Source organism: Anastrepha ludens, chromosome 2 (assembly GCF_028408465.1).
Source record: "Anastrepha ludens isolate Willacy chromosome 2, idAnaLude1.1, whole genome shotgun sequence".
Classification (NCBI taxonomy): domain Eukaryota; kingdom Metazoa; phylum Arthropoda; class Insecta; order Diptera; family Tephritidae; genus Anastrepha; species Anastrepha ludens.
The window spans coordinates 42,469,631-42,481,650 of record NC_071498.1 but is presented as its reverse complement, the minus strand read 5'-3'; the positions used below and the strand labels follow the sequence as shown (position 1 = coordinate 42,481,650).

Here is a 12,020-nt window from a genome sequence, read left to right as displayed (position 1 = left end):
CTTCTGAGTGGTTGCCACTCTCGACCCTATCATTTAGTCTTGAGCGGTCGGTGAAGATATCCAGGACCAAGGTTTTTAATGTTAACCCATTCACATCTCTCTGGCACTCGTACCAAAAATTACTTTCGAAATCAAATTGTGGATCAGTGTAATCTAGTCCTATATGTGTTGCAGAAAAAGTTACGACAATTTTCAAGTGTCAAAATCTGAAATCTTTCCCGAGTAGGCATACATTCAGTACGATTGTGTTGCAATTAGCCCGTAATTTGCCATAGACGTCTTTGGGGAGAAGGTCTAATAGAGTATCAAGGATCTTGGAGGGGGTAGAAAGCAGCGATCCTGCGATAAGCATAACTGTTGCTTTTTATATACTTTCCATTTTGCTCAGGATATCATATTTTCTAACTTTGACCACCAAGCAGTGACGCTGTAGAAAAAGATAGACCTAACAACCGCAATTTTTTATTGTACCTATAGACATTTTCCGTGCATGTAGGGCAGTGACCGCTTTTCTATATCTATCTTGAGTTACTTCTCTATATTATTAAAAGCGCGATATGTATGTAATAAGAATTGTATTTCTTTTTTAACTTATATTGATTGCACTTTTTGTTTTTTAGCCTTGTAATTAAATGAAGCTGGTCTAAAGTAGTCATCACAGCGACAAAATAATGTAATGAGATAAATGTATATTGTTTTCAAATATTTCCTTTGAGCATCCAAAAACTTCAACGCTAACAATAATTTAAATATTTCGAGGCATAACGTTGACTTCACATTTCGTAATACAACCCTGTGCATGTATTCAGCGAGTATTCAGCACTTCGTACAGTTGTTGATAATGAACAGCTGTTTGCTTTCACTCAACAATGTTGCTGCTCTTTCGTAAACGGCCACGGTGCTAAATATTTCTTAATATTGAAGATGTACACTTAAAAAAGAATATTTTACATAGGTAAAAACTAAAAATAAAGAGAGATATTAATTATTGAATTTGGTTAAAAATTATAAAAATATGTTTTATATTAAGTAAAATAAAAATCAAAAAAATGTTTGCTTTGTCCCACGAAAGGGAAAATGTATTGGATAAGCAACACTGCAATTGTTTATGTTAATCTGTAAATTCTCGCGTGCACGTTATTCCTCTATATTTTCTAAATTTTGTATGAAATAAAGCAAAAAACCGCAATGTCAGCTACTGAATCTGGTGCGGAAGCATATACTGCCACACTCAAGGAATTGGTAACATTTATGCACCCAACACAACGCCTGGACTTGAAAGCGGTAGCGTTAACACATGTGCTATGTAATTTTCTCCATAGAATGTTCCTTCAATGTAATTATTTATAATTCGAATTTTTATAAACATTTAGCTTTAACGGGTTCAGAAGATGGCAAGAAAGCCATACTAACACTGGATGATATTTTAATTGCGTTATTCAATCTCACACACGATGACAACCACACTGTAGCTAAGGATGCCGTATTGAGTCTTATCAATCTGTCTGCGGAAGAAGTGGGTGCTGTGAAGGTATTCGAAACTGCAAAGTCGCTAACTCCGGTAAGCATAAATTTCTTTGCTTTTGTCTAAATTCCTTTTATTCATTTAAATTATACTATGATCTTAGGCGTTTCCTTTGGTTTCCGAGGCTATTAAGCAAATAACAGACGAAAAATCCAAGTTAGCCGACCCCTGGTCTATGGTGTTAAGCAACCTAACACGTAGTGAAAAGCTAGTTGAAGACATAATCATCGAATTGGAGCTGAATAACAAAACATTGCCAAACTTACTAAAGGCTTTCACAAAGCTAGATTACAACAAGGAGAAAGCGAAGCTGCATTATTTGGGTAAATATTGTTAACATTTACAAACGTAATTTCTATACTACTTCAAATATTATTTGCTGTAGCACCAATCTTTTGTAATTTGACGCAAAGTGGCAGAGGTCGCGAGCTAGCTTGCAACGCCAAATATGATTTTCTCGAGAAAATTTTACCATTTGCTTCATATGAAGACTCAATCGTGCGTCGCGGTGGCACAATAGGTATTTTGAAAAATATTTGCTTCGATCCTGTGTATCACAGCATTATTTTAAACGAAAAGGTCGATATACTACATGCGATACTCTATCCACTTTGTGGCCCTGAAGAGTTTACAGATGAAGAGAATGAAAAACTGCCAATCGAACTACAAGTACGTTAAGTGGCACGTAGGTGCATATGTAACTATCTTAAAACTAAATATTTACTTTGGTGTTCACTTATGCAGTACCTGCCTGAAACAAAAACACGTGAGGAAGATCCAGATTTGCGTAAAATGCTTTTGGAATCACTGCTGCAGCTGTGCGCAACAAAGCGTTTTCGCGAAGTTTTGCGGTCAAAAGGTGTATATGAAATACTGCGTGAATATCACAAATGGGAAGCAAAATTTGGCAAGGATAAAGAGTGTTTGTTAGCGTGTGAGAATGTCGTGGACATTTTAATCAAGTGAGTTTGCAGATTTAAAAAAAATTTGTTAAGTACCAAATAAAAGCTTTGCTTTTATGTTACTATTGCAGGAAAGAGGAGGAAATTGGCTTGGACAACTACAAAGAGGTGGAAGTGCCCGAAGATGTGGCTGATAAATTTATAAAAGAAGATAGTGAATATTTGCAAAATGTTTTATAATGTACAATTCGATGAAAACTTGGAATTTATTACGTACAAAATGTGACAATTAAATTTATATAATATGTACTAAATAACTGAAGAAAAAGTAATAATTCTAGCTCAAAAGTGTGAGGTAGATTTTTATATTACTTCTTGGAACATACAAAGAATTATTGTCACCAAAATTAAAAAATATTGCCAAGTGGCAGTAACTACTTTGAATTGAGTTATGTGGATGTAACCGATATTTGGATGTCATAAAAATTAATGTGTAAATAAAATATAAATAGGTACAGCTGACGAATCCGATTTACTATGAGGCAACATATGTTTGAGTTTAATTGTCGCTTGCCCAAAAATTGGTTACAAAAAATTGTCTGCTTATATCGAAAAAGGAGCAGCATTCCACTTTTTACAGTGTTCACGTTGTTATTTTTATTTACACTCAATAAAATCCCAGAGAAGAAGACCGTAGAGCATTTTCTCTGTAAATGTTCGGGTTTGGCAACTAGAAGACTAAGGTCACTGGGCGCTCCTTTCTTCGACAGCTTGGGGCAGTGCGTCAACCTAAATCCAATCAATCTTCTCCATTATATCAACAGCTCTGGTTGGCTGTAGGTATCTGCCTGTTGGTGGTCTCATAATGGTATTAAAACGGCGCTTTAGTGCTACTTGAGGAGTGTCAGGTGCACTTCAACCATTTCCCCTACCTACCAATAAAATCTCTATGTATTAAAAAATTACTTTTACTAGCCACTCCGCCATTTTCAACAAGTTTTTGTAAATTTTTTACGACTTCCTAATTTAATTTTTCCTTTTTATAAATTTATATATTCCGGTTCATATTCCTCTTTCGAGTAGTACGACCAGCGTGTCTAACAGCTAGGCTACTATGGCCGCAAATAAACAAGAAAAGAACAAAGGAATTGCTTAGTCTCTCAAGAGACAATATCTCGAAGGTCGTGGCTTGTTTAACCGGTCACTGGCTATTTGGCAGGCATTCCTCGAGACTAGGAGTTTTCTCCCATGAATATTGGAGAGATGAGGAAGAGGAAGAAACAGTTGAGCACTTCCTTTGCAATTGTCCAGCCCTAGCTAAAATCAGAGCAGGTTGTCTAGGTAAATACTTGTTTAATTCTCTTACAGAACTGTCTGGCGTGGGGTTGGCATCAATACTACGCTTCATAAGAGCCACGAAATGGTTCCACGAAGGAAGATAAATGAGGTTCCCGTGTAGCACAGTGGTATCACAACGGACCTGTAAGGTCTAAGTGAGTTGGTCGTGCAGACCGACTACCACCATAACCTAACCTAGCCTAGTACGACCAGCGGGATCATTCAAAGGACGCTAGGCGAGCTTAACTCCTGCGCCACAGGCTGTGACTTAAGTTTAAACACGCGTAAAACTGTAATTATGCACCAGATACAAGGTGCAAATTTTTACCCTCCAAATATTAATTGATCAACTCACTCATTTTCACCCAGTGCAAAGTACTTGAGGATAATTTGGGCTTAAAACATAGCTGGAAATTAATCATTGAAGAACGGGCGAGGAAAGCAGAAATTGCGTTACATGAGTATGCCTCTAAACGTATGATAGGAAGAAGGTGAGATCTTCAACCTAAGTATCATTATAGTTGTATAAGGCGGTTCGCGATCAATTCCATCATAGTTTGATGGAAAGCTCTAGGGAGAGATTACAATACCAAATTACTTCGCAGAATACAAAGATCAACCGATGCAATCAAATCATGTTCTAGGGAGGCTCTTAACGCACTGGCACACGTTATTCCGATAGATCTACATATCAAGAGGTGCTTTTAGATAGTTGAAGAGGGCTGCTGGGAGGACTTATGGCCATGCGACAAGCTCAGTACACCTCGGACAGACTACATCGCCAGACTCTCTTTCCATCTCCGAAGGAATAGAGTCAGGAACTCTCACTAAAAAAACTTCGACACTACAGTCTATACAGGTGGCTCTAAAATGGAATCTGGTGTTGGAGGAGGTATATATTCCTATAGACTTCAAATTTAAAAATCTGTATATCAATTTTTTTCGCTCTGGAATGTTGCTACAACTGTCCTCTATAGCAGGAGTCTCCAAACTACGGCCCGCGGGCCAAATCCGGCCCGCAACATCTTAAGACTAGTGCCATCAATATGGCCCACGACAGCTAATGTTTTATTCTTGTTACTATTGCTGTTATAATTTTAGTGGAGCAGAATGAAAACACAATGATAATTATTCGATTTTATTTACTTGCACGGTAAAACTTTACGACAGAAATATGAAGTACCTAAGCATATTAATAACTAAAAAATAATTATTTGAAATTTGTCCCAGTAATAAAAGAAAAAAATGCTAACGAGATTTATGTAGTTGTGATTTTCCACCGACCATTGTTTGTAGTTGTGGATTAATTTTACTTGTAGGAGTTATTAAAAGAAATTTAAGATGCTGATCGGTTAATTTAGATCTGTAAATATACTTTGTGTATTTCATCTTGGAAAACGTTTTCTCACACAATTACGTAGTACCAAAAACAGAAAACAATCCACGAGCAAACTTATGCAAATTATCAAACTGTGCCAGTGGAAGACACTTATAAAATTCTAACAAAGATGAATTTTGATATTTGTTCTTAAACATATCACTGCACTATAAATCAATAATTTCCATTTGGATTTCCGGAGCTAGAGTTTCAATGTCAGAATCAAAAGGATTTTGAAAAAGCTTAATTTCATTCGCAATGGCATGAAAGTCTGAGAAACGACTATCGAATTGTTCATTATTGTTCAAAGTACTTAAAGTTTCGACTGCAAAATCGACGGAAATTCCCTCTCTGTAGTGTGGCTGAATAGTTCTTCTTCTTCTTCTTAATTGGCGCTATAACCGCTTACGCGATTTTGGCCGAGTTTAACAAAGCGCGCCAGTCGTTTCTTTCTCGTGCTAACCGGCGCCAGTTGGACACACCAAGTGAAGCCAAGTCCTTCTCCACCTGATCTTTCCAACGCAGAGGAGGCCGCCCTCTTCCTCTGCTACCACCAGCTGGTACCGCATCGAATACTTTCAAAGCCGGAGCGTTTGTATCCATTCGGACGACATGACCCAGCCAACGTAGCCGCTGGATCTTTATTCGCTGCGCTATGTCTATGTCGTCGTAAAGCTCATACAGCTCATCGTTCCATCGTCTGCGATATTCGCTGTTGCCAACGTGCAAAGGTCCAAAAATCTTACGCAGAATCTTTCTCTCGAACACTCCAAGCGTCGCTTCATCGGATGTTGTCATCGTCCAAGCTTCTGCGCCATACGTTAGGACGGGCATGATGAGAGTCTTGTAGAGTGTTAGTTTTGTTCGTCGAGAGAGGACTTTACTGCTCAATTGCCTACTTAGTCCAAAGTAGCACTTGTTGGCAAGAGAGATTCTACGTTGGATTTCAAGGCTGACATTGTTATCGGTGTTAATGCTGGTTCCCAAATAGACGAAGTCTTTTACAACCTCAAAATTATAACTGTCAACAGTGACGTGGGTGCCGATACGCGAGTGCGCCGACTGTTTGTTTGAAGACAGGAGGTACTTCGTTTTGTCCTCGTTCACCACCAGACCCATTCGCTTTGCCTCTTTATCCAGTTTGGAGAAGGCAGAACTAACAGCGCGGTTGTTAAGGCCGATGATGTCAATATCATCGGCATACGCCAGCAATTGTACGCTCTTATAAAAAATTGTGCCTGAGCGATTAAGTTCTGCGGCTCGCACGATGCTCTCCAACATCAGGTTAAAGAAGTCACACGACAGGGAGTCACCCTGTCTGAAACCTCGTTTGGTATCAAACGGCTCGGAGAGGTCCTTTCCAATTCTGACGGCGCTGTTGGTGTTGAGCAACGTCATCTTACATAGCCGTATTAGTTTTGCGGGGATACCAAATTCAGACATCGCGGCATACAGGTAACTCCTTTCCGTACTGTCGAACGCAGCTTTGAAGTCGACGAAAAGATGGTGTGTGTCGATTCTCCTTTCATGGGTCTTTTCCAAGATTTGGCGTATTGAGAATATTTGGTCGATGGTAGACTTTCCAGGTCTGAAGCCACACTGATAAGGTCCAATCAGTTGGTTGACGGTGGGCTTCAGCCTTTCACACAATACGCTCGCTAGAACCTTATAGGCGATATTTAGAAGACTAATCCCGCGGTAATTGGCACAAATTGCAGGATCGCCCTTCTTATGGATTGGGCAGAGCACACTTAAATTCCAATCGGCAGGCATGCTTTCATCCGACCATATTTTGCATAGGAGCTGATGCATGCACCTTACCAGCTCCTCGCCGCCATGTTTGAATAGCTCAGCCGGCAGTCCGTCGGCGCCCGCGGCTTTGTTGTTCTTTAGCCGCGTTATCGCTATTCTCACCTCGTCATGATCGGGTAGCGGAACGACAATTCCGTCGTCAACGATTGGGGTATCGGGATCTTCACTTTCTCGGTGACATGCGCAGCTGTCACTGTTTAATAGGTTCGAGAAGTGTTCCCTCCATAATTTAAGATTGCTCTGTACGTCGGTCACCAGTTCGCCGTCTTTGTTCTTACAGGCTGAATAGTTCACATGTTTTAAATTGTGTGAAACATGTTTTACGTAATTGCGATTGAAATAGTATTATTTTCTGCCTGAACGATTTGATATTGGTGTATAAATCAGGGAGAAACTGATTTTCTCCTTGCAATCTCAAACTCAGTTCATTCATATAATTTGGCAAATCGACACAGAATGCTAATTTCCAAAGCCATTCACTATATCCTAATTCGGTGATGCTTCTCATTCAAAAAAATTTCGATCTCTGCCCGAAGTTCAAAAAAGCGCTTAAGGACTTTTCCGCAACTAACCCAGCGTACGGCAGTATGATATGGCAAGTCATTTTTTCCAATCTCTTCAATAAACTCCCGAAATTGTCGATGATTCAGCCCTGTGGATTTGATGAAGTTGATAACTGATATGACTGGTTTTAGAACTTCAGACAAATCCAAAAAATGTTTTTTATGGTGTCGCAGAGTTTGAGCGAGATCTGTCAATTAGCTTGTTTTTGGCATTTAATTATATCAGTCAACCGCAGGTGATTGCGATTTTCACTATGGATAAAAATATGGAACAAAAAATGGTCTTAAATTTTGTGTTTTGAACGGGATTTCGTGTGCCGAATCGTTGAAAATGTTGCAGAAAGCCTATGGCGAGTATGCATTATAAAAAACACGGTTCTACGTTTATCCTGCGTATTCAAACAGGTGATGATACGTGCGTATATGAGTTTGATATGCAAACCAGTCAACAGACCGCTGAATGGCGCTATCCACATGAGCCGAAGTCCAAAAAACCAGGTCAAAGTCGGTCAAGAGTGAAAGTGCTGGTACTCGTTTTCTTCGATTATCTTGGTCTTGTGCACTCAGAATCCGTTCCAAACGATTTTAAAAGGTGCTTTTATGACTTGACTAATCATTGGCATATGTGTAGTGCTTCGAATGGAGCCTATTTTGAAGGCGACTAAATAAATTTTGATAATTAAACAATTATTTTGCGTTTTATTGAACAATTCCCGGTACTTTCTTGACAGAATGTATGTTACTATTCGCAGTTTTCTCTTTTAAGGGCAATACCGCTATTCTTCCGGATAGCCAAGCTGCAATCCAGGCACTGGATTCAGTTATAACAACCTCGCTGCTGGAATAAAGTAAGAATAGCCTTACTATCTTGAGCGAAAACCAAAACGTTACCTTAATCTTGGTCCTGGGACATCGGAACATTGACGATTGATAACGAAAATAGCAGATGAACTGGCAAGAGGAGGATCTGTTATTAATAACGTTCTATTAGAATCGGTATTCATACCGCTGGGTGCAATCAAGAATACCATTTCCTTAAAATCGCTCCGAATCTCGGATTCTAGATGTAGAGACCATGGAGAGACATGCAAAATTAGTAAAAAGTTATGGCTCACCAAAAAACCTCAAGCAAACGTCAACATTGATAAACATGAAACGGCGGTACGCCTGGAGACTTAGGGCAGTCCTAACTGGTTTTTGGGCTGTCGCACAGTGCGGCCGATTCCCAAAAAGCTGGCCAAAAGTCGAAAAAAAAGTTTCTAGATAGAGTTTTTTTGTCTTTGGGTTGGCTACAGTAATGCCTTGAGTAGTGAAAACCGTACATAGCAACGTCCTGTACCGTAAGTATCCTCTGTATTTTCAGTCGCAACGTGGCCTTCGTTTGAGCATCGTATTACTGTCGATGAATAGTGAAAGTTGTACACATTTGAAAGATTTTGTAATGGAGTAAATTGAACAAAACCAAATGGAATCATCTTCGGAAGGTTAGTAAAATACGAGAAATCTTCAGTACATATCAATACCTCGACACAAAATTTTTAGCTGCAGCAATACGTAGATACATTTTTTGCAATTTTTTTTATAAAATTTGAGTTTTCAAACTGTATAGTAATACAACGCCGTCATATGCTGCTTTGAAATCTATTAAAGGTTACTCAAAAAAGTAATGGTTACTGAATAAAACAAGATTCAGCTGCTACCACTTGCTACCTTGCGACCCCGAAAACATATAAATTTACATGCATTTTGATTATGTTCTAGAATATACGCTATTTCACGTGAGGGGGTGGCCAATAGGGGTTGAAGGGGGTGGATTTTCAAAATTTTAAGATAAAATTCGTAATCAGCGACCCCGACAACCCCCGAGCAAGAAATTTTGAGTCAATTACTTAATTTGTTGAGTTTTGGACAGCTTTTCGGGAATCGGCCGCACTGTGTGTCGGGGAAAAAGCAGCCAAAATGGGCATCCCTCACAACATACACTGCCACAGTTGTAAACAACCTGAGAAAGAGGAATGGTGTTTCCATTTCCTCTGTGAATACCCTGCCCTATGAAAGGATTGAATGTTAATCCTGGGCAAACCGCTGTTCGAGAGTCTCGAACAACTGTCTGGCATAGACGTCAACGGTTGTCTGTCATAGCATAAAATATAGATAGATATAGACTTACTGTATAATCTCATAATTATTTTTACAATTTCAAGTTATAAAGTGTCATTAATTTCTTAGAAAATTAGTTTACCGGATATTACTTTGAATTTAATTTTTTTTGGAGCAAAACGCTTTCCTAACTCCTTCTATTTGATATTGTAAGCAAAAAGAGTTATTTGAACGAGCAACATGCACAAAACACAATGAAAACCAAAATGCGCCATATTTTGCGTTGTCTCAAACTTGACACCAGAAACTTACTCTCCGGTTCAGTTGATTAAAGGCAATAATTTTGATGGAAGAAAATGGTTTTTAAAGCAACGGCATTTGATGCTACACTAGAGTTTGAATAGAGGCACTCAGCATTAAAGCTGTGAAAAAGCACCGTTTTTTAAGCCTTCATTATGTTTTGTCGAAAACTTCTTAATTTTAATAAAATGCGAAAGCAGAAAGGTTTGACACATTGCGGAAAAGAATAAATCAATATATTGACCTCAGAGGGACTTTCAAATTTCGAAATTGCCAAAATAATAGTCCAAACGTTGTGGATATTTACGTGAAACAAGGCGACTCCTATGGTAAGAACTACATACAAAGGCAAAACTGCGATGACTTTGACACCCTTGCTTTGTATAGCCTGCAGTTGACATCTCCATCTGCCGTGATGATGCAGCCGAGGTAGCAGAAGCTTTCAATGAATTCCACCGGGCATCCAATATCTGCCTTGTGTTATTGTGGTTAACCTCCAGTTCGACAGTCGTTGCCAGCGCGGCAAGTTTGTCCGCCTTCGCTTGCATTTCAGAAAGTTTGTGAGAGAGGAGACAGATGTCATCGCTGAAGTCCAGATCCTCAAGATGTCTGGTGAAACTCCATACGACGGCTTTTTTGTGAAGGGCCAGTTGGTTCATGACGTCATCAAGGACGATGGCGAAGAGAAGGGGCGACAGGGGACAACCTTGCCTTACGCATGCGTTGGTAGTGAATGGATCGCTGATGTCGCCTTTGTGAAGCACTGCCATTTCGGAGCTTTCGTAGAGGGCTTTGATGAGGCAGATTATCTTGGCGGGAACCCTTTCTACTCATTCCAGCCATATTGCGTCTCGTTTGATAGTGTCGAAAGTGTTTTTAAAGCCTACGAACAGCATGTAGAGTGTGTATTGCCATTCAACTGATTGTTCTAATATACTATATTCCGAAGTGTGTTGTTGTGGTCAACACAGCTTCGGTGGGGGCGCAAACCAGCTTGTTCGTCTCTTAAAGAGCAATCGATATCTTTGAGCCTGCTTTGTATGATCACGGTTACAATTTTGTAGATAGTGCTAGGTAGGATTATTCCTCGCCAGTTGCCGCAGTCACGCAGGTCGCCTTTCTTGGGCAGCTTCACTTTGATGCCTTTTGTCCAGGACGGATTCAACTTTTCATTGCTCCAGATGGCGGTGATGTGGGGATGAAGAATTTCTGCTAATATTTTTGGGTCGGCAATCATTAGTCCAGGCTGTATGCCATCTTCGCCAGCAGCTTTGGGACTGGGGCAGGATATTGTTATTTTATTGCTGGTAGTTGTGCTGCCCACTTCAAAGCTAAAGTTTTCACAAATGGCGGACATAAATGGCATTGGTTTCGAAATCCACTTGAAAAGCTCTTTCGTGTCTAATATTTTCATATGAAAAGATTTATGGGACAACTTGTACAAACACATGCCCCACAAAGTCTGCGTTCACCCTACAATAACTTTTTAGTGAATGAAACACACAACCTGATTTTATAATTTTTATAAATTTGTATATATTTATATGTTTATTATATGTTAAAGTTTCAAAAACAAAAATAAATTTCAAGATTCCTCACATAAGTTTTTAGATAACGGTGAATAACGGCTGTAACAAGTAAATAAAGCGACCATAAAGTCTGCGTTCAGTCTTAAAGTCTAATAAAAAAACATGATATGCTATATGCAAAAATTAAATTGAATATTTAGTTGGATATCCACGTTGCTTCAGGACTTCACTCAGCCTATTTGGCATTGAACTTACTAGTTTCTCTGTTTTCTCTGCTGTTATCTTCCTCCATTCTGCCTGCATGACACTCCGCAAAACCTCTTGACTAGTAATCGCTTGCTGACGAATTCTTTTTTCCAATAGATCCCACAGATGCTCGATGGGGTTAAGATCTGGGGACTGCGGCGGTGTTTTAAGCTGTTTTGGGGCGTTGTACAAGAGCAAAAGCTTAACGATCTCGGCTGTGTTCTTGATAAGCCGAGATTTTCTGCACTTTGCTTTAAATTCCGTTTTAGTATGTTCAAGCATCCCCATTTATCCTTCGTCGAATCAATAAATTCTAACTGACCCACC

At 39.4% G+C, this 12,020-nt stretch overlaps 1 protein-coding gene across 1 annotated transcript; it reads left to right on the top strand.

The window, feature by feature from the left end:
- The first annotated feature begins 1,087 nt into the window (after positions 1-1,087).
- On the top strand, positions 1,088-2,949 carry LOC128857360 (protein HGH1 homolog). Its single transcript, XM_054093085.1, has 6 exons — positions 1,088-1,306; positions 1,374-1,561; positions 1,629-1,848; positions 1,911-2,194; positions 2,270-2,487; positions 2,559-2,949. Exons 1-6 carry the CDS (start codon positions 1,189-1,191, stop codon positions 2,665-2,667), a joined length of 1,137 nt encoding a protein of 378 aa, XP_053949060.1. The 5' UTR covers positions 1,088-1,188; the 3' UTR covers positions 2,668-2,949.
- Positions 2,950-12,020: the final 9,071 nt, after the last annotated feature.

What these genes read in the sequence shown, in the direction of transcription:
- LOC128857360 (XM_054093085.1), top strand. Translation starts at nt 1,189, where the DNA reads ATGTCAGCTACTGAATCTGGTGCGGAAGCATATACTGCCACACTCAAG. An exon ending in AGCGTTAACACATGTGCTAT is followed by an intron (nt 1,307 to 1,373) that starts GTAATTTTCTCC and finishes ATAAACATTTAG; the next exon opens with CTTTAACGGGTTCAGAAGAT. An exon ending in GTCGTGGACATTTTAATCAA is followed by an intron (nt 2,488 to 2,558) that starts GTGAGTTTGCAG and finishes TTACTATTGCAG; the next exon opens with GAAAGAGGAGGAAATTGGCT.